The sequence below is a fragment of the Pimephales promelas genome, chromosome 16 (genome assembly GCF_988280905.1).
Source record: "Pimephales promelas chromosome 16, fPimPro1.hap1.1, whole genome shotgun sequence".
NCBI classification, from domain to species: Eukaryota; Metazoa; Chordata; class Actinopteri; order Cypriniformes; family Leuciscidae; genus Pimephales; species Pimephales promelas.
In genome coordinates this window covers 30,723,238-30,746,839 of record NC_142784.1, presented here as the reverse complement: position 1 = coordinate 30,746,839, position 23,602 = coordinate 30,723,238, and the positions used below count along the sequence as shown (strand labels likewise).

The following is a 23,602-nucleotide window of genomic DNA, read 5'->3' as shown; positions in this document are numbered from 1 at the left end:
AGCTGCTATGACCAGCTGGTAGCTGGTTTGTTATCGGTTTAAGATGGTTTACTAGCTTGCACCAGCCAGTGACTAGCTACCACATTCCACAAGACAGCTGCTTTTCCTTATAATGAAAACTGTCCTGGGCTGCATTTCTCAAAAGCAGTGTGAGCTAAATTGATCTACTTAGGATTGAGATGCTTTTGGGGAAACAGCCCTGCTCGAATCTGTTTGAGACTTTTCCCTCAGCAAACACAAAGCTCACAAAAGTTGATCGTTATTAATGTTGACTGAATCAATGCGTCCGTTTTCTGGAGCTCTCCTGCATTAAAATGCCTGATAAAACAAGAAAGAAGCAGCACAACAGTGTCCATTTAATAAATGCAAACTAGAACAAATTTCTAGTCAGATTTCCCTATAAATTGCATTCAGTCTATTATAATTGTTGTTGCTCTTATTTTGGGTGAGATTTTTCAGCAAAAACAGTTGGCAGATGAGACTTTCCCGGCCGAAATCGAGTCAGCCAGTGGGACGTCACATTTAGAAATAAATGAACACAAATATTCGTTCAACAATACGCGGCGAACACACAAAAATGCCTCACTTCCTGTGGTCACCGGGGTCCGGGTGAATTTTAAAGGTTAGTGAAGTGTTAGGCGAGTTCTTTTAAGTGTCATTCAAAAATTATACACGCTCGTTGTGTTGAACGCGCTGTGGCATTTCTGGGTCTCCTGATGGAGAAAAGCACTCCGGCTGCATCAAAAACCCTCTCAACTGCTCTGAACCAAGCTATTATTCGAGAAAAACAGCACAAGGGCCAACAGCACTTCATTTGGACTCAACACTTATCCTCTCTCTCTCCATCCTCTCAAAATGTGAATACAGAAGAACATCCCCACCCCCTCCACCCAAAAAATTCATCCAAGATGCAAGGACAAAAATAAAATCTCCATGTATCCCAGCGTCCTCCAGCTCCAACAAAGAACGCCAGAGCTGGAGGCGAATCTGAGGATGGATGGTATTGATTAGCCGGAGCCGTGGCCCACATCCAACTGCAAACACACCGACCAACCTTTAAACTACTGTTTCTTTTTGTGCCAATATCCATTACCCACGTACACCAACACTGACGGGTGAGAGGGAACCAGGTTAATACATACAATCTGGGTAAAAATAGAGCAATACAAATGCTCTTGATGTTGGTTTCTAAGCAATGCTACTACTTCTCGTCGAATTGCTTTTTATACGCCATTATTTACAGCCTAAAAAAAGCATGTCTTAAAACAGTTGGTCATCATGGAAATGATCTGACTGCGTTCTTTAATTTGAGCGTCACCCAAACGTTTTAAAACATATCAAAGTAAGTCTCTTTATGCCACCGGGGAACTGTTTTTTTTTTATGTCTGCTTGAAAGGAGAAAGACTGGAATCTCTAAAACTATTTGTCAATATTGTTTTTTTTTTTTTTACTAAAATCTGACAACAATGGTAGCATAACTTGTGTTTATGTTGCTCAACTCACATTAAAATGCACTTTTCACTATATATTCAAAAAAAAAATTAATCTATAATTATATGATATACAATAATTTGTATGTCTGTGTGTGTGTGCATGCATTATGGAATAAACATAAGAATTATAAACATAAGCATTATGGAAAAAATTAGGGCTGTGAAACGATTAATTGCGATTAATCGCATCCAAAATAAAAGTTTGTGTTTAAATAATATATGTGTGTGTAGTGTGTATAATTATTTTGTATGTATAAATACACAGACATGCATGTATATGCTTTATATATATTTATTCAAATTTAATATTATACATAAATATAAATATTTGATATATTACTTTCACACATTTTTCTTAAATATATACATGCATGTGTGTGTATTTATATATACAAAATAATTATACACACTACACACACATATATTATGTAAACACAAACTTTTATTTTGGATGCTTTTAATCGTTTCACAGCCCTAGAAAAAATATATACACATTTATTATAAAATTAACTATATATTAGGGCTGTCAAACGATTAATCGTGATTAATCGCATATAAAATAAAAGTTTGTGTTTACATAATATATATGGGTGCACTGTGTATATTTATTTTATATTTATAAATACACACACATGCTTGTATATATTTAATAAATATTTTAATTTATATAAATGCATATTATATATAAATATAAATATTTTATATATAAAAAATATTTTTTTCTTAAATATACATGCATGTGTGTGTATTTATAAATATACAAAATAATTATACACAGTGCACCCACATATATTATGTAAACACAAACTTTTATTTTGGATGTTTGACAGCCCTAATATATATAAACAATTATGGAATACATTAAGGGATAATCACCAGCGCATGGAAGGAGGAGACCGAAAAGATGCCCAGTCGGCCCATGGCCAGTTTGGTGGGTCGGGAGGCGAAGGCCAGCAGGCGTTTGGGGTTGGGAAGCTCGCCGCCCTGCAGGCTGGACAGGTAACAGCGAAACCGAAACAGATCCATGTGGAACTGCTCTAAATTCTGCTCCCACAGGAAAATCTGTGAGGAAGAGAGAGAAAAAGTTATTGGTTAGAAACGAGAGTTGTCAAAATGAAGATGTCCAAAAAACATTACATTGAGCCTAATTGAGCATTTCTAGATATTTCCGTGTCTTGTGTTCGCTCTGGTTTGATCTAGTCGTCTAGTAAAATGGTGTTTCAAGGGCAGTGGAGTGGGTTTATACACCACACCGTCTCCTCCCAGCCACTCTGGGATGAATGTTTTTTTGAAGACGGCGGAGGGGTCCAGGCAACTCACAAAGTAGCAAACAACTGCGCCACACATTCCACTGGCAGCGAGGTCTGGGACGCCGCAGGAACTCAACCCTGCTGCCATTCACAAGGGCACAATGCGCAACCCGACGCTGCTGCCAAAATTAAATACCCACACAAACACAAACGCGCAGGCACCCGCTAACCCTCCTCCTGATGGGCCGCGGGCCATTCTGATCTCCGTTTTTTGCGTAAACATCCAATAAGGAGAGCTTGAGCTTTTGCAGCATGTGTGCGCATGGATTTACTGTTCTGTTAACATTGTGACCTGACAGCATCCAAATTACAGTGATGAAAATCTGCAGATAAAACAGTGGACTCTGAGATGTTAGTGTCGTAATGGGTTTACGATAACAATGCAATAATTACAGGAAACAGAACAGACAGAGACTATTATGTAAAACTAACACGTTTTGTCATAACCAGATGAAAGCAACAACAATTTTGAACCTCAAGGCATTTTGTCTGTCATTTGTTTTAATATTTTAATCATGCTGTGCCCACAAATCCATATATATATATATATATATGTATATAGTAGTCGATATTTGGCATTAGGCAGATATTTGGCATTTTTAAAATATCGGCATCGGCCGATAAGTTTTTCTGATTGGCTGATGTTTTGGAAGCGGGACTTTTATTTTGACGGCGCTGCATGCTTTTATTTTATCGGGCGCCTGATCAGTACTCACACATAGCTCACTCACATTCTCCGTCTTCATTAGTTTACGATCTCTGATTATCAGTGCGCATGAAATTACCAGATTACTGAGTGCCCTGTTACAGTGTTTACGTCCTTTTTTTCACATATTTATGTTTTTAAACAATGACTTTATTTGTGAAAAAAAAATGTAATAGGATTGCAGATTCAAGAAGTGAATATATTGCCATAAGGTATAGGGCCTAAGCATGTTTATTTTAAAGATTTTGTAAATATAAGTTTATTAAATTGATCTAATTTATTAAATATTGATTTTATTGATATATATATATATATATATATATATATATATGAAGAGTTCAGATGCAAAAGCCTCTAAATGCCATTTGAAATTTTCTTCTTTAATGATGATTTTTATCAAGCTCGTATATTTAAGTTCAGTGATTTCACTTAAATGGCAATGATAATTACCTATTAATTGTTATTTAAGTGAAATTACTGAACTCAAATATGTTGAATATGATTCTTCTTTAAATCATCATTAAAGAAGAAAATTTCAAATGGCATTCATATAACTCTTCATATATATATATAAAAGTATAAATAAAAATATAGGCTTTATCTTGGCCATCGGCCATCCTGCTCACTCAGATATCGGCATCGACCACTAGTAATGAGGTAAAAACTACGGAGTGGACCACAACATCAAATATGTTCATGCTGCTTGGTGCCATATTTCACTTTAAGTGGGTGATCTGACTCTGAACCTGTTGTATAGTGTGTAATTTGGACCCAAACATTGTAAATAACCAATCAATAACCTGCTCCAGAATGGTCTTCCTCTTCTTGGAGTCGGTGACAGCGGAGAGCTGCATGTCTCCCATCTTCTTCATCTTCTCATCCATGTCGATCTTCTGCTCCAGCTTCCGTATCTCCGCACGCAGCAGACGCACCGTGTCCTCGCGGTGATGCTGGCGGGCGAAGGCCGCGGCACAGGCTGAGTGGATGGCCGTGATCCAGTTTTCAAGCTCTGTCTGACTGCAGGTCTACAGGTCAAAGGTTAAATAGCATACTGCTCTCACTGTTTCTTGTGTTCATAGTATGTATTCAGTGCAAGCTAGGCAAATTCTCTGTATTCAAGGAATAGTTGGCACTCATTCCTGCTAAACCACGACATCCCACAATGCAATGCACTCAAGAATGAAAAAGTTTAGGGCTGTGCAAAGATTAACTGCGATTAATCGCATCAAAAATAAAAGTTTGTGTTTACATAATATATTTGTGTGTGCTGTGTATAATTACTTTGGATTTCTAAATACACACACGTGCATGTTTACATTTAAGAAAATATGTTATTCATTTATCAAATGAATTAATTTATCAAATTTATATAGTATTTACGTGCAAATAATTCTTAAATATATACATGCATGCATTTGTATTTATATATATAAAATAATTATACACAGCACACACACACATATATTATGTAAACACAAACTTTTATTTTGGATGCGATTAATCACTACTTTTATTTTGGATGTGATTAATTAGCTAATTGCTGAGAGTTTTGACTTTCTGACTTGGAATAAAATGCTAAATAAAACATTTTATTATTAATAATTAAATGTGCCAGATTTGTTGGGACTTGACAACAAAGTAGCATATTACTGTTTATTTTCATAATGCAAAATGCAAAAAATGACATTCAGATTTGTGCCTTTAGCAGATGCTTGTATCCAAATCAACTTCGAAAGAGCAAACAACACACATAATACACAATAGCAGGTTTATTAGGCAGTATCTGCAGTATATGGTGTAGTATGCAGTAAGTATGAACATAATAGTGAGTCAAATATTTATATAAAGGGGTTTCTGAAAAGGGGTTTTCCACAGTTACCTGAAAAAGAAAGGAGTCTCCAAGAGAGTTACTCAGGCAGAAGACGAAATCTTTTTTGGGGTGTTCTGGGACGGCCTGGACGATGCTGTTCTCGGCCCACACGGCATGTTTAGGGATGCTGTTGTGATCGATGCCCGATCGCCCGTCTGTCTCGTAGAAAAACAGAGTGCATCCTGGGAGGACAAATTAAAACAATCACTCACGCATCATAAAGGAGTAAACGTGAGTTCACGTAACACTACAGACTCTGTTTCCAGGGGAACGGGAGCAGGATATCCAATACATTGGAGTTTTACGGCTTTATTGATTGAACTCTGCTCTCCAGTGGCCAAAATAAAAAATGCAGCGCTGCTTTCTTAAATAAAATCCAATAAAATGTACACACTTATTGGATAGTTTTAGCGTTGATTTTGTTCTGTTTTCACACTGCTGGCAAAGCTACAGAGCTTTCTAACATGTCAATATTTTGTGTGTATCAATTACATCATTCAGGATCCAGTTGAGGTCAGTAAGATTTTTTTTTATTTTATTTTTTTTTTGGGAAGGAAATTAAATTAAGAACAATTAAAGTTACCATGAATTCAACATGGAAAATTCTTGTTTTTTTATGCAATATTGCAGTATTTATTCATTATAAATTATTTTATTCATTTTTTTTATTCATATGCTCTCCCCGTAATCTTCTTGCAGCGACATCTCTTCTCTGATGATGTGTTTACTGGCGTGAGAGCGCCCTACATTTGTTCTTGTTCAAGAAGCTGTTTATACCTCGGATATACATCACAATAAGGAACAAAATGACTATTTCAACTTCAATTTCATTCATGACGGCCTTAATATGCAGCAAATCAGCATATTAGACTAATTTCTGAAGGATCATGAGACATTCTGATATACATTACTTTTTTCATTGTAGCCCTCAAACTCTATTCACTTTATAGCCCTTAATCCTGTAACTGTGGACAAATGTGGGCACAGAGGACTCAGGTATGATCCTAATTTTTATTTATTATAAATGTTATATCACTGTCTTGAATAAAGTTTTGTCTATCCATTTGTTTTTTATTTTGGGGGTATTTTTGAATTTATTTACTTCAAAAAGTACCATATTTTCTATGTAAATTATGCTTATTTTTATGTTTTATTTTTTTTAACTACATTAAAATATCTTTCCAATAAGTTCTTAGAGCTAAAACCTAAAGATGAAGTGACTTTGCTGTCACCTGGTGTCTTATTTTGGCTTATTTTAGAATGCTCTAAATTACAGATTTTCCCATTCATTTCTATGGGTGCCCATTTTTGACCCAAATACAAGATTAAGGAGTTTTTTCAATTTAAGTTTTCAATTTTTTAAAAATTTTTTTCAATTTCAATTTTCAATTAAAGTATTTTTTTTTTAAATAAATCAAAATTATTTTGCCCACATTTGTCCAGAATATGGTTTTGGGGTTAAATTGTACAAAGTGTAAATGTTTTTACTCCTATTAGTAGCTGAAAACATCAAATTAGCCATAATATGTAATAAACGTGTGTCAGTGGTGACTAGTGAGTGATAGGCGTTTTAATTCTGCATTCATTTTTTTCTGAACCTTCCCATGTAACACAACAAACATAATCGTCCCCTTCTCTTTCAAACGCTTCCATGGGATGTTGTAAAACCTGTTTGTGGTGTCAGGTAACCGCTCACATCTTTCCGAAACACACACACACCTTTGAGGGACACCCAGTAGCTCTTCCACTTGCGGCGAGGGGCGAGCTCCACCTTCTTGTTCTTTTTATGCACCAGGAAGTTTTTGACGGCGAGGCGTCCAGCTTTGCGCACCGTCCCCTGCACGGCGGCCACGTTCAGCAGCGGGTCGGTGTGGTAGGCGGAGCTCAGGGTCACACTGCTCTGCTCATCGCTGAACGCTGAGCTTCTCTTCTCGGGAACCTCGGCCGGGCTCACGTTCTGCTCCAGCTCCTGACGGAAGTTCTCATACACTCCCTGATCGGACACACACAGGTCCAGCACGACTGTTATCAACGTACAGATGCTAAACTGCATCAAAAAACTTACAAATAACATGTCTCATGGAAATAAAATGCTTTCGGTCATAAAAATGTACCCTATTTAAAGTCTCTGACATTCTGTACCATTTATCATTTAAAAACTGTTTTCTTAATATTTCATTAAAAGGTTAAAGCCTCTCTGAAACATCTTGGTGTATTATTATATGTATTTACCCATTTTTGTTTATTGAAACTTGGCATTTATTCATATATATATATATGAATAAATGCCAAGTTTCAGAGGCATCAAACGGGCCAGACACACTTTTTTTCATTTTCTGATTTTTTTTTTTTGTGTGGAATGTTATTTATAAATGATTATTTACAGTCATTAAAAGTTTTTTCGCTTGATATATTTGATCTTAATGACCATTAATTATTTGCCTACTGCAGTTGTGACCATGGTGAATATGACGTAACAACTCTTCATTTATACTACAATAAAATATAATAGCGTTAGACACCTCTGAAACTTTAAGAATAAATACATATTTATTTAAAGGTGAAATATGTAGTTTCTGCAACACTAGTGGCACCTAGTGGAATTAACAAAAAATCAGCACCCGTTTCTATTTATATATATTTCATTTTAATTGACAATACTTAGTTGCCGGAATGTTTGTTCATGCACTGACGTTGCAACTATCTGATGTTAATGTTTTTTACTCATGTCATGATTCGATACATATCTCGATACGATATCATTGCGATACATGATAAAAGGTTAACAAAAAATATACTGATGATTAAAATGATAAATTTGGTATGACATTGTGGGTATAAATGAATAGGCTTGGACCAATGCATATGACAAACTAGACACCAGAATATAAATATTCATGATTCTGAAGCTGAAAATACAGAATTATTTTAGACGAATATGCACTCTGTCACTGATTAGATATATTTAAAATAATGTAGGCCACTTTTTACTGGTAGCATCAGACATTTGCCATTATCAGGACCCACAAAATGTCATCTATTGCATTATTATACATTATATTCAACATTATATATATAGTAGTTGCATTTTTGTATTGCAATATATTGTGACACGATATATTAGTCTTCAATGATGCTTGGATGAAACATTATTATAACAGATTATTATTATAATCATATTTTCCACCTGTGTGCCATCGGAGGGCCCCGCTCCGGCCCCGCTGCTGCTCCCGCTGTCGCTCCCGGTGAAGACGCCCCCTGCTGACGTGGAGTAGACGGAGAACGACGCGGACATGGTCTTATAGCGGCGAGCCTGATGCTGAGACGCCTCGCTGTCCCCCGTCAGCCCGTCGATACCGCTGTCCTCGTAATCACTGCCGTCTCCAGCCGTGACATCCTGAATACACACCGGAAGAAGAACGTCACCCTCAAATAACAGACTCTGATAGCCGTGGCTCACATCTTCATTCCTCCTACCTGTTGGCCGGAGCACGAAACGGTGGACATGCTAAAGTGAACATGTTAGAGATGGTGAAGAGAGACTTATAGTGCTGTAAATTTGACTGTACAATACCAGTCTGTACCACTGCTGGGGAATGCTGGGATATTAGCCACCAAAACCGGCATCTAGCAGGAGTCACATGACTGGACTGTGCGGCCCGGCATGCCATTCATCTTCACCGATGGTGCCTCACAGGGAGGGAGAGTCACAGGGATTTCCTGCTTTTATCTTTTATCTTTGTGGCTGTAGCAAATTCCTACATGTGACTGAAACGCTCTGCACACGTATACTGTATATATGCAAAAAATATAGTCTCTCTACCTTTCCTTCTCATTCTCTTTCTCTCAGTCACGTTCCTTTGTCAATTACAGCTCATTAGCATGACAAAAGAAGCGAGCTGTTCTCACAGAAGTCTGACTCCAGGATCTGGATCATCAGGAAAAAACAACCACAACCATATGGACACTGTGTGACAGTCCACTACCCACAATGCACCGTGACTGTCAACACACGTCACAGCGAACGACTGTGGAATGTACTGTGGTGAAACTATGGTAAAGTGATGTTAATACTATGGTACTTTAATGTATATCATGGCATATACAAGGTACTGCAAAAAACAAAACAAATAAAAAAAAAGTACATGTCAATTTTAATTTTATCTATAATTTATAAAATACGAATAGAGTTAAATTTGTCAAATTGTAAAATATGTATTTTTTATGTTCAAAAATATATATAAAATAAACACATTAATACATATTTTAATTATTTGTTTTTTTATATTTTGTCGAGAAATATTCAAAATATTTTTTCTATACAAAAATAAATATAAATAATAATACATTTTATTTATTTGGCGCCTTTCTGGACACTCAAGGTCACTGATTTATAAAATATGAATAGACTTAAATTTGTAAAATTGTATGTATGGTATTTATTATGTTTAAAAAAATATATATAAAATAAACACATTATTTGTTTTTTTATATATATTTTATCGATAAATATTCAAAATATTTTTTCTATACAAATAAATACGGTTATATATTTTATAAATATATGTTGTTTTTTACATCATACAAAAAGGTAAAATATAAATCACATTATATTTGCATACATTTTGTTTTTTATATATTTTATTTCTAAAATTATAAAACATACAGTATATATATTTTTTAAATAATTTTTTGTTTTTTATGAACATACTTTATCTAACATAAAACTGTCTGATGTGAAACAATAGTGGGGTTTGTGTGAACTCGCACACACAAATGAGTCATTCATAAGTACAATCTCTCTACATGAGGAGATTCTGATGGATTCTGGGGGATTAACCGCAGCGAACATTCATAACAAGAGTGAAATTCCCTACTGTACACCTACAGTACACTAGCACAACATTACACTCACATTCTCTGAAAGTGAATGACCCTAATCATTCAAACAAAGCCATTCATTTTCAATGAGATTTGCTCATTTGAAACAACATACAAGTAAGTATCCTCAAAGCTGTAGAGTTCAACTTTATGCAAATGTCTAACATAATGCGGTGGCGACCAATAGGACAAAATAGTGGACCTCATGTGATCACATAGAAAATAGCAACAAATAGTCGTCATTTAGAGATGTCAAGTGTGAACAGAACCCGCCCTTTGCATTCGTTTTGGAGAAGCTAGTTATAATTTTATCTACAATGAAGCAACTGTTTCAAAAGTACTCCGCTACACTTTACTAACATCTGAATGATTTGTGTTTTTGATTGTTTCCACTTAGTAAACTAGACTGAACAGGACACTTTTTCTTACATAATTATTATATTATTATGTAAAGTGACAAATATAATGGTATTTATATTACATATGTTTATTAGATCGAATATAAAAAATAAATAATGATAATGGTATCTATAGTTAATACAGAAAAAGTAAAATAAAAGTAGTACCCATACATTACAAAAATAAAATGTATGAATATTTTACATAAAAAAATAAAATAATAAAATTATTTTAAATAAAATAATTATGAAAATACAATGGTATTTATATGTTTAATATTCTAAATAATTACAAAAATATAATTGTATTTTATTTTAAATTTAATTAGTTTCTAGTTAAAGTTTTAGTAATTTTGTTATGTGTTATTTTTATTCATTTTTTCAATAGGTCTATATAGTTATTTTAGTACATCAAGTTACAAGTTGTGAAAATAAACCATGCTGTCTTGACGAAACTAAAAGCAAATGTGTTTTTTATGGTTTAAGTTTCAGTATGCAATAATAACCCTGGATACGTCACAATTACAGCCAATCAGAACGTATACGGGGAATAATATCAAGTAACATTAAGCAGGGACCAATCAGATTTCACTGTGGGCGGGGCTAGCCAAGCAAAACTCACCTGTATGGTTTGCGCCCGCCTCCCTTGCATGGCTCCTTGCTGATTGGTGGGTCCCTCGGACAGACAGTGAGAGCGTCGGCAGGGCAGTGTATACGCGGCGTAAGCGGCGCCGTCGTCCTCACAGGGCGAGATCATTTTATCCTCGTCCCCTTCTCTGCTGGTAGTCCCACCTTTGTGCCATTTGGCATAGCGTCCATGTGTTGGCCTGCAGGTGGGACTCTTGGGTCCGTAGAGCCCGTCCAAGGAATTGGCGCGGTTCGAGTCCAGCAGCTCCTGGCGGCCGGCTTCACAGTCTTCAGGAGTGTCTCCGATCTCCTCGGTGCTGGTCAGGTGCTCCTGGCTCATGTCGGATAAGGACACCTCCAGCGAGTCCTCCCTCCACATGTCCGCAGACTTGGAGCGCTTCTTCTTGAAGCTGGAGCCATCTTGGGAGCCGTCCCGAGTGTGCAGAGTCGTGTCCTCTGGGGGCTTGGCGTCGTCCTGTGAGGCCTGTTTAGCGGTGCCGGTGTGGGACGGTGTGGGAGAATGTGCCGGATGGTTGTGGAAGGACACGGGTCTGAGATTCATGGCCACACGGTCCACCCAAATGGGGCCGCTGAAGTCGGGGAGCATGTCGGAGTCGTTGAAGGGCTCCAGGCCGTGGTCCGCGAGTGACTGAGGGATGCTGGGAGTGCTGCTGGAGCGCGTGCTGGTCTCGGAGTTGCGGTGCTCCGGCTTTCCGGAAGGCGTTCGGCGGGAACAGTACGTCTGCTTGCTGGACAGACGGAGCGAGCGGGACATGTGCTTACGGGAGAGGTGCCGCTGACCGGCTCCATAATAACCATGCCCGCCACTATGGCTTTCTGCGTTACCCATGGCTCAGGATCTGCAAAAAATAAATAAAATAGATGCTGTGTAGTTAAAGATAAACATTGTGAAATTTTATAATTTAAAAAAGCAATACTTTCAAAAATATTAATAAATTATTTTTTTAAATATATATATATATATATATATATATATATATGATTAAGGCCATGGATTGCATTAATGCTGCCTCTTAAAAGTCAATAAAAAGTCTGTGTAAACAAAAACAATGTATGCATTTATTATTATTAATGAAATATATATAAAAATATATATTTATAAATTATTACTGAAAATATACTTCATTACTACTGAATTCATATATGAAGAGCTCAGATGTAAAAGCCTAAGTGCCATTAAAAATGTTATCCTAGAATGATAATTTTTATCAAGCTTATATATTTAAGTTCAGTAATTTCATTTAAATGACAATTAATAGGTAATCTTCATTACTTCAACTTAAATATACAAGCTTGATAAAAATTATCATTCTAGAAAATTTCAAATGGCACTTAGAGGCTTTTGCATCTGAACTCTTCGTATATATATATATATATATACACACACATTTTAAATATTTAAATAAAATATATATTTAAATATTTAAATAAATATTAATAATATTTTTTATTTAGATTTACATATAATTTTTATTATATATAAATATAAATATTTTATATATAAATAATATTTTTTCTTAAATATACAAGCGTGTGTGTATTTATATATGTACAAAATAATTATACACAGTGCACCCACATATATTACGTAAACACAAACTTTTATTTTGGATGCGATTAATCGTGATTAGTCATTTGACAGCCCTAATATATATACACATGCACACATGCACACACACATACACACACACATATACATACTATAAGTACTAGTAATTCAAGCAAAGGGGGTGTTTATATACATATTTATTCATTTATTTTAGTTATAGAATTATATACTTAGTAAACGTCAATATAATACAACACATTCAAAAATGTCATTTTAAATTCATTCTCAATGAGATCATAATCACCCTGAATAAGTTTCACACATGCATTTGTATAATGGCATTTGTTGAGTCTGACGGGTACAGCACGCCTGAGTCCGACATTACCTGCGGTGTGGCAATGACATCACAGTCATGATAGATCTCACTCTGCATACAGATCAGCTCCTGCCGTTACGGATGACTTCCACACTCTGAAAAAAGAGAAGGCAAGAGAGTTATAAATTTGCTATCCAAAAGAATCCAAACACAGCAGTTTCTGAGGCGGCACAAGGGGGATAAAATTAGCCAAACCACCGAGAAATATGACAGAATTAGAACCGAAAGAGCGATGGAAGAGATTCGCCGCTGTTTGGTTGGAGACCACACATGTTCAGGCGCTCTGGACAGCTTCAACAAACGCAAGATGACGGACTTCACTCTGAGCCGCCACATGAGAGGCTGTGTGTGTGTGTGGTCGCAGATATATCAACCTGCGGTTACTGCTGCTTCTAATAAACAGCCGCATGAATGGAAATATACACACAATGAAATCCAGAAGACCCATTTTTCATTCGGTATAAGACCAAGGTCAGTTAATACCCACTGTACACTAATGAATAGCATGAAAATTATTCGACTAAAAACAAACACCCCAGACATTAATATGCAGTGGAGAGACATGCACTAAATGTCCTGACACATACTGATCCGGTGGCTTTAGATTCGCACGAAACACAAAGAAGTCACTCCACTGAGATTAGTTCTTATGATTATTCGCAATATTCTGAAGTAAATAGTCTATTCATGCAGAATCCCCTCATAGCAAAAACCAACCATAAATAAACGTTAATTTCACCCACTCAAGGTCAATGTAGAATTGCAGCTCCAGACACATGACTTATATGTTATTATATGACAGCTTATATGTTATTAGACACATCTCGTTTGGAAATGTGCACTTTCAAACTTCAGACGTCAATGAAAATGTTTCATAACTGATTGTCGCAAGTTATGCGAATGTGCATGTCTCCATTTGTGATGACAAGACTTTTCAGTTAATAACACTCCGAAGACAAATCCATCATTATGATTTCAGAAGATTTACTAATGTAGTATTTGTGTTTATATAATATAGTAGCTGTACCTTCACAGCCCCTGGTCACAATATGCTTTTTATCAACATTAAAGGGATAGTTTACCTCAAAATAAAAAGTCTGTCATCATCTACTCACCCTCAATTTGTTCCAAACATGTATGAACTTCCTTCTTCTGCTGAACACAAAACAGGTTATTTGTCAGTAACCCAAGAGTTGATGGACCCCATTGACTTCCATTGTATTTTTATTTATTTTTATGTCAATGGGGTCCATCAACTGTTTGGTTACCCGTATTCTTCAAAATATCTTTTCTTGTGTTCAGCAGAAGAAAGAAATTCATTTAGGTTTGGAACAACTTGAGGGTGAGTAAATGACAGACATTTTCATTTTGGGGTGAACAATCCCTTTCAGGCCCCTATATACGTCAAGAGAAATCAAAGAACAAACTAGCATGCTATCACACTCAAAAAAAATTATATGTTGGCTTTAATTCATTTTAATTTGTCAACAAGTTCCACATAACTGGATTACGTTAAACAAACATAATTCGTTCATGTAAATTCAACATTATGGACTTATGTAATTTTAAATTACCCAATTTAAGTAGTCTCAACGTGAATTTTTAAAGGCTTCCTGACATGATTCAAAGGCATTTTATTATATTCATTCATCAATTTATATTTCATTTGATTCAGTGACATTTAATTAAATTAATAGACTTTAGCTAGATATTTGCTAGTAGAAGCACATATTAACATCTTGAATGCTAAGATTTACATGCTCCTTCATTCAAAGCAATTGAAAATAATGAAATCAGTCGACAGCCAAACAAAATGCTCCACTCTTCTCCACAATGGTAACCCACTGTAATTAAAATGGTTTAATAATTCCAATGTAATTTAACATTAAACACTATTACTATCGAGTCTTCCCCTTTTCTAAATTTCTAAAAAAAAACCAAACATAAAATAACACTTAATTTTAACATTTATTCTCTCTTAATTCAACCAAATGCAAAGCATGTTGGGAACTAAAAGCACTGCCCAGTTTCAGTTAAGGCAACACAAATCAATCATGTAATCCAACACAAAAAGATTAAGTAAACTTAAGTTGTTTGTAGATTTAAGCAGATTGAACACAATAAAATTAAGTTCGGGCAAAATGGCAGTCAGCTCGCACTATACTGCCACCCTCTGAATGTACACATTTTTTTACTTAACATAAATGGTTTGTGTTTAGACAACACATTAGGATTTTGTACTGTTAAGTTGAGACACAATTACATAGACCTTAATAGAAAAAAAACATTTAAAGTCAAAAAACACAATTATTATAAGTAAACTATATATAAATATATTATGTAAAGTGCACAACCTCCATAGTTAATTTTTTTGGCCAAAACAAAATTCAATTGAAGTATGTTTCTGGAGTTCAAAACAGCCTGCCAGAAAAGATTCATACTAGCATTCGCCCGTGGCGATTACGTAATAGGTGGGTGTGGCTCTGAGGCTCCGCCTTCTTTGACGTGGAAATCTTCTCCCGTTCAGTTTATTTCATCTGTTAATGATGAAAACACTGAAGACCTGCGTTACAGTAGAAACTGAAGTTGTAATTCTAATTGATACCGTTTTTTGTGTTTAATACTGTAAATCTGCTTGCTTTCAGAGCAATACATTGTATAAAGTGTATAAATAAATGTTACATGACATGACTGGAGTTCTGAATTGCAGAGCTTGTGCAAACATATCCACATTGGTGATGTTCGCTAACTTTTTTACACCACTAAGGTTGTTTCAAACTTCTTTTTACCCCTAAGTGAAGAACAAAAACAAGAGTTTCAAGAAGTAAATCTCAGAGGTTCCTATAGACGGCAGGAACCAGAGGGATCCGCTTGGAGCTGCTTTAGTTTCTCTCCTATCCTGAGTGGGATCTGTCTATCTCCTGACTAACACACAGGAGTGCAGTGGAGCTGAGAGACGGTAGTAAAGACTCAACTGCAAACCAAAACATCACGACTAGGGCATATAAAGAGCCGAGAAGCTGACAGGAGACGTCTGAGGAAAGCGGAAACAAAACTGGGTATTCGATTCGAGTGTGTGTCTCATCTGTTTCTCATTTCTCGAACTTTGAGCTAGACTCAAAAAAAGGGTTCTATATACTGTATGTAGCATAGGGTTCTTTACTCAACTCCAAAGGACATTTTATGTTAAAAAAAAGGTTAAATAATGGCAAGAAAGAACACTTTTGTTACAAAGGTTCTTTAAAGGCTATTATTTATTCATATATTACATTATTCTGCAATATTTTGTAGTTGTAATTAAATTATTGTTTATTAAACTGTTGTAGTAACTTAATATCACATTTTAATCATGCAGATTTTTGGAGGATAAAAACTGAAATGGCACTCTTTGTGTGATATTGATTAATTACATTTTTTAACCCCCATATCTTGAATTTTGTGATCATTCACATGCATTGCATTTTAGGGGTTCCAAATACGTAGCGCTTTAGAACCTTTTAAGGTTCCATATAGAACCTTTTCTTCTAAGAGTGTAGCGCTGCAAAAAATAATTGTTTTCCAGCAATGATATCAATGCATCCGTTGAGTTAGACCATTTTATAAGACAAACAACATTTAAAAAAGTGAAAAAATATACATAAACAACGGACATTATTTTAAAACTAACCTTAATATCATATAAAGTAATTATAAAAAAAGAAATCTTGTTTTACTGATGTTTAATGTAATGTAAAATATACAATGTAAAAGAAAAAGTCTCCTGTGTACTATTCTCACAGTCTCTATGTCTTGTTGGTATGCTGACCTTTTCTGAGCCGAGTCATAAAATGTGTCCGAATAATTCCATCCCATTGCACAATGGCGCAAAACTCCCGGAAACGTAAACGCTGAGAAAATCTCCTGTGTCTCTGAGGAAACAGGGCTGATAGTAATAGACATGCTAGCATAAACCATCAGGATAACACTAAAATAGAAAGCACTTGAGCACAGGGCCAGCAACAACCCCAAGTGCTTGATCAACATTCTCACAATACAGCAGCTAAGAGCAAGTGCTCATGGGTAAAAAAAAACAGGAGAGTTCAGGACATCAGCTCGATGTGCCCACGGGCCTCAGGCTGTTCTTTAAAGACCCGCCTACATCATCTGACCCATACTGTATATTAATAAATAAATGTAAAATGTTATATTCACCATCATGGTGAATCCACTAAAAAGAGAGAATCCTCTATATCCATAATAAGATATAGTGATGGATGGATAGATGGATGGATGGATGGACATAAATAGATAGATAGATTGAACCCCAAACTGAATGTCAGAATGGGAGAGAAAGGTGATTTGTTGGTGGCAAACAGGCCGGTCTGAGTATTTCACAATCTGCTCAGTTACTGGGATTTTCACGCACAACCATTTCTAGGGTTTACAAAGAATGATGTGAAAAGGGAAAAACATCCAGTATGGGGCAGTCCTGTGGGCGAAAATGCCTTGTTGATGCTAGAGGTCAGATGCCGAATGATTCAAGCTGATAGAAGAACAACTTTGACTGAAATAACTACTCGTTACAACCGAGGTATGCAGCAAAGCATTTGTGAAGCCACAACACACACAACCTTGAGGCGGATGGACTACAACAGCAGAAAACCCCACCGGGTACCACTCATCTACACTACAAATAGGAAAAAGAGGCTACAATTTGCAAGAGCTCACCAAAATTGGACAGTTGAAGACTGGAAAAATGTTGCCTGGTCTGATGAGTCTCGATTTCTGTTAAAACATTCAGATGGTAGAGTCAGAATTTGGCGTAAACAGAATGAGAACATGGATCCATCATGACTTGTTACCACTGTGCAGGCTGGTGGTGGTGGTGTAATGGTGTGGGGGATGTTTTCTTGGCACACTTTAGACCCCTTAGTGCCAATTGGCCATCGTTTAAATGCCACGGCCTACCTGAGCATTGTTTCTGACCATGTCCATCCCTTTATGGACACCATGTACCCATCCTCTGATGGCTACTTCCAGCAGGATAACACACCATGTCACAAAGCTTGAATCATTTCAAATTGGTTTCTTGAACATGACAATGAGTTCACTGAACTAAAATGGCTCCCACAGGCACCAGATCTCAACCCAATAGAGGATCTTTGGGATGTGCTGGAACGGGAATTTCGTGCCCTGGATGTGCATCCCACAAATCTCCATCAATTGATGCTATCCTATCAATATGGGCCAACATTTCTAAAGAATGCTTTCAGCACCTTGTTGAATCAATGCCAAGTAGAATTAAGGCAGTTCTGAAGGCGAAAGGGGGTCAAACACAGTAATATACAAAGTAATAGATAGATAGATAGATAGATAGATAGATAGATAGATAGATAGATAGATAGATAGATTGATAGATTGATAGATTGATAGATAGATAGATAGATAGATAGATAGATAGATAGATAGATAGATAGATAGATAGATAGATAGATAGATAGATAGATAGATCATAAGACGTAGTCTCTCCTCAAAGTAAAGACATAAACCACCAGTGAGCCGGTTTAGCTGAAACTAATGGCCGTGTCGTGCCTTAACCAACACAAATCAAAACACACAAGCTCCTTCGACAGGGAAAATAACCGCTCTATATCACGAGGCCATCAGGACACGTCACATTCACACACTCTCCAGCGGGAGCAGTCGGGCACGACCCGTTCAGGGAAGAGCTGATGGATTGCTGAAGAAGAGAGGAGGAGAAAAACAGCTAGATAACAGCAGTGGTCCTTCTCTGATTCAAACACCCTCCAATTCTCAACCTATCACATTTTTACTTGATATTAAAAGCTGTCCGTTATTACTTAATAGACCCGGTCTAACATGAACTAACAATGAAGAGTTGTATTTTTATTAACTAACATTATCAAAGAATAATAAATACTGTGACAGATGTATTGCTCCTCATTAGTTAATGCACTAATGTGACCATATTGCGTTTCCACAATCTTGTTAACCTGGATTGTGGAGGTTCTCATTAACCCTTGTGCTGCATTAGATTTTTAACACCGTTGAGTGCATTAAGGACCAAAAATGGCCACATATTAAACATTGCCTAAAATATTATATATTATTATTTTCCACTTTTACCAAGTTAAATCTTTTAACCCCTTAACTGTCACCGTTCCGGTACCGGGACGCCTAACTTTACTTCACTATATTTCTATTAAATCCTAATCTAATTATGACAAATTATATATTGTTGGAAAGGTCTAAGACTTCTAAATAGATATTCTACCCCTGTTTTGTGTTAAAAATTATGTAGGAAGAGTAACTGATGAATTTATGACAAGAGTGCACCTCAAAAAATCTGCTTCATAACAGGAGTTTTTACCTTTGTCACAAAAAGTTGGTGAACCCACTTTTAATCATTGAAACTTCTGTTTTTATGCTAAAAGTTCATAATAAACATGCATATAATCTAGTATTTTTCAATAAAAAATAAAAAATTATAGTACAATATTATCCTCTAAAAATGATAATATTTATATTTATTATCCTCTAAAATATAATATTATTTTTATCGCCTTTTTTTATTATATCACATATTTTAGTAGTTATCATAAATTAGGTATCATTTGAAAGCTTATAAACTCAGAATTCATCGTGTGAAAACTGTTTTATAATTGAAAGTTGCGTTACCATAGAAACGGTACTTATTTTATCAGGCTCCTCCCCTTTTGGGCATCATTATATTTCATAATTTATGATCAAAACCTTTCCTAATCTTGACAAAACTGGTATTGTCAGAAAAGTCAGAGTCTCAAGGTTCCAAATTTTGTGACAGAATTGATATTTGGACAGAAATGTATTAATTTGTTAAGGCAGAATGTATACAACTAAATTCAATGGAATTCAATGGCACCCGGTGGCTATTTTTGGTACTACGCCTAAACAAAATCTCATGGGAACTTCAATTTTTGTGATATCAACTTCAAATTTGGAACATAACTTGATAAGATGTATGCCTTTGATTTTATAGAAATTTTAGAGTAAAAAATATTTTATAAAATATATATTTTATAAAAAATAAAAAATATATAGTACAGTATATTTAATTTACTGTAAATTTAAACTTCCATAACTTTTTCATACTTTCATTTTTTGAAGTGTTTTCACTTCAGCAATATTCTGCTGAGTGTTTTCTTTAAAACAAGACCAAACTTGGGTATATATTCCAAAGCATTCTTAAATTACAACCATTTAAGTTTGAATAGTGCATGTTTACCCCCATTCTCAAAAAGGGGGGTGACAGCTAAAGGGTTAACCAGCATCAGTCCTCATCATAACTACCAAAACTGTATTCAATTTCAGGATTTTAACCCTTTAATTACCAGTTTTGTTTGCGAAACCATCGATTTGTATAAGAGGAAAAAACACAAAAATTCAATTATTTTCAATAAACTAAATGCAAAGAGAAAACTTTAGATTTGGATTATCACAGTCCCACTTTGCAAAAAATCCCACTTAGCGCGTTAGAGACCAAAAATGGCCACCTATTAAACATTGCCTATTGCCTAAAATAAGGTGCATTTCCACCCATAGGGAATAAATATGTAGTGACGTCATCTGGTGGAATACACTATATAATGCAAATATAATGCTTTTGCTTCAAAATGAAAGGATGTTTGTGCAAAAATCATGTTTCATGTATTACTGACAGCCTCAGATTTAAACAACGTTTTAATGGGTTTCAATGGGCCATTTTTGGTCTTTATGGTGCTGAGTGTTACTATTTGATCTACACAGTGTGTGTTATACATATTTTGCAAAATGGGATCACATTTTTTACATGTATCCAAAAAGTCACAATTTTGCCAAATTTCATACCATTTGCATTAAAACAGCCAAAATGGTCAAAGAAATTAAACTGCAAAAGACCAAAAATGTCCCTAATGCAGCATAAGGGTTAATATGCCACCAAAAACAAGTTGAAGACAGCAGCAAACTCAAATGCAAACCTAGCACACATTTATATTCAAAGGATGTTTGTTTTATCAGTTACAGTTATTGAGATGAGCTCCGGAGTGAAATATCCTCTCTGCGTGTGAATAAAGACCTGCTGTAGCAGATATATGATCCCTGGCAGAGACAAAAAACAGTGCGGCATCAAGACAGAGCTGTTTATCAAATCCGGTCATGACGTCAGGCAAATAACCGACAGCCGTAAACATCCTGGAATGAGTGCCTGTCATCCCGAATCTCCATCCATAGTGATGTGCAAACAAACACGCCCATGGGCTCCATCACGCCATCCAGGAACCCGTGTGTTTACCTGCAAATCTCCCAAAAAATGTGACAGGTGTATTTTACTGTCCTTTGTTATTAGAGTCCCCTGAGCACACATTAGACACATACCATGACCTGTCGAGACAGGAGGAGAGCGGTCTCAGAGATGCCCAGTCAAAACGGGGGAGGGGAACAGCACTTTTTGCCCCAAAGCTCAACCTGACGTGCGTTTCTCAGCGTGGGAGCTTGAGAACGCTCAGAGGCAGCTGGAAACAAACCCTAAACTTCATCAGGAGCTGCAGGGTGGAAAACAAGAAATGTTTCCTGCCAAGAGAATCAGCGAGGGCCTGTTTCTGATGTTAGTGCTGCTGGGTAATTAATTCACAGCACTTTATAGAGCTACAACAATCACACTGAATTAAGACAGCAACTCCAACACCAAATTCAAAATGGATAAACCTGAATTAATCGGATTAGTCCATGTCTGATAGAGATGCGTGGTTGGCGGTTACAGCCGCAGTATCCATGATAACTTGATGACGTTTTTTTTAAAGGGGTCATATAATGCCATTTTTGTACAAGTTAAAATGAATGTTTAGGGTCTAAATGAAAACTTTGTAATATACTTTTATTAAAAATTCTCATCAGTATTTTAAGAAAACATAATTTTACCTGGTCAAAATCAGCTCCGTTTTCAGCAAGCTGTTTCAGTGCATATGCCTTTAAAGAGCCCCTATCATAGCATTTGAAATGTTCCTATTTTTGTTTTAGGAGTTCCCAAAAACAGTTTAACATGCATGCAAGGATAAAAAACACTTTATTTGTCTTATAATATGCATTTATTTTTAACTGATTTGCTCACCGACTCCCAAATGATTCGTACAACGACTCATTATTGCAAACCACTCCTTTGCGTGACGCTAATCGGCATTGATTGGTCAGATGACAGACCCAGTCAGTTATTGTTTGTTAGCATAACGCATAAACATATTGATAAAGCACTGCGGTACTACAAGACGCTCTATTCTTTATGACAACTCCAATAACAGCGACAAACATTTCACATATTTAAAAAAAATTGACCTAGAAGCTGTGCTGAGCGTAACTTACACACACACGCGCACACACATACTTTTTGCGCCTTCCCTCCTCGCGCCCGATGCTACAAAACCGTTCAAAAACCATAAAAGCAACAATTATTAATAATACTTACAGGTTGTGATTAGGGTTGGGTATCGAGAATCGAGTATCGATTGGAACCGAGACTAACTTTTCGTTTTTCCCGGAATCGTTCAAAAGTTAAAATTTCGATTTTAACCACGCGAGTCAAACATGAGTACCTTACGTCGGCGATCCAAAGTGTGGCTTCACTTTTCTAAAAATAACGAATTCTTGGCAAAATGCAAAATTTGTGACAAAAGGAGTATTTTTACAGAAGGAGTATTTCCTTCAGAAAGGATTATTTCCTTCAGAAAGGCCGTTGGTTAGCAAGGTTAGCTAAACTTTTTTGACCCTGCCTCTTAAAAGAATCGGAATCGAGAATCGTTAGGAACTGTAATCGAAACAAGGAATCGCAATCGGAATCAGAATCGTTCAAATTCAAACAATACCCAACCCTAGTTGTGATTCGTCGGAGGAAGCTGATGGATCAGATGGATACACTGGTTTTTGAACTAACGCTATTCGTCAATAAAATGATGAGAACACAATCGGGCTATACTGTTGTGGTATTGTTGCAAATATGAACTCTAACCACCGATTCTTCACATGCTCGTCCCTGGTAAATGAAAACAAAGTGGCTGAACAACTATCTTTGCATTGTAGAACACAGCGTCTCCTCGACATGACGCTTATGATGAAGTATTTGAATGTGTTGACTTCAAGTTTACACTTCCGTCTGCGCGCGCAGTAACTGGGCGTGGCCAGTATGTCTCTACGTCACGATGTAACAGCTAATGACTCGTTTCAAAAACAATTCATTTCATAGACTCAGAGTCGACTCTCACTTTTGAAAGACAACAACTTTATATAAGGTGCACTTTCAGATATAAATCTTTACAGGATGTTTTCATTCCCTTAGAGCTATATTCCACACCACATGAACAG

The 23,602-nt window shown here is 36.1% G+C and overlaps 1 protein-coding gene across 3 annotated transcripts in view; it reads right to left on the bottom strand.

Moving 5' to 3' along the window:
* tiam1b (TIAM Rac1 associated GEF 1b) overlaps nucleotides 1-23,602 on the bottom strand; it is a 103,603-nt gene that overhangs the window by 47,679 nt on the left and 32,322 nt on the right. For all 3 annotated transcript variants that reach the window (XM_039678647.2, XM_039678645.2, XM_039678646.2), the window contains 7 exons: nucleotides 13,241-13,326; nucleotides 11,281-12,145; nucleotides 8,567-8,776; nucleotides 7,099-7,372; nucleotides 5,389-5,561; nucleotides 4,310-4,534; nucleotides 2,370-2,555 (listed from right to left, as the gene is read on the bottom strand). In XM_039678647.2, coding sequence (XP_039534581.2) covers nucleotides 2,370-2,555; nucleotides 4,310-4,534; nucleotides 5,389-5,561; nucleotides 7,099-7,372; nucleotides 8,567-8,776; nucleotides 11,281-12,135 — 1,923 coding nt within the window. In that variant the 5' untranslated portion in view covers nucleotides 12,136-12,145; nucleotides 13,241-13,326. The remainder of the gene's footprint in view (nucleotides 1-2,369; nucleotides 2,556-4,309; nucleotides 4,535-5,388; nucleotides 5,562-7,098; nucleotides 7,373-8,566; nucleotides 8,777-11,280; nucleotides 12,146-13,240; nucleotides 13,327-23,602) is intronic.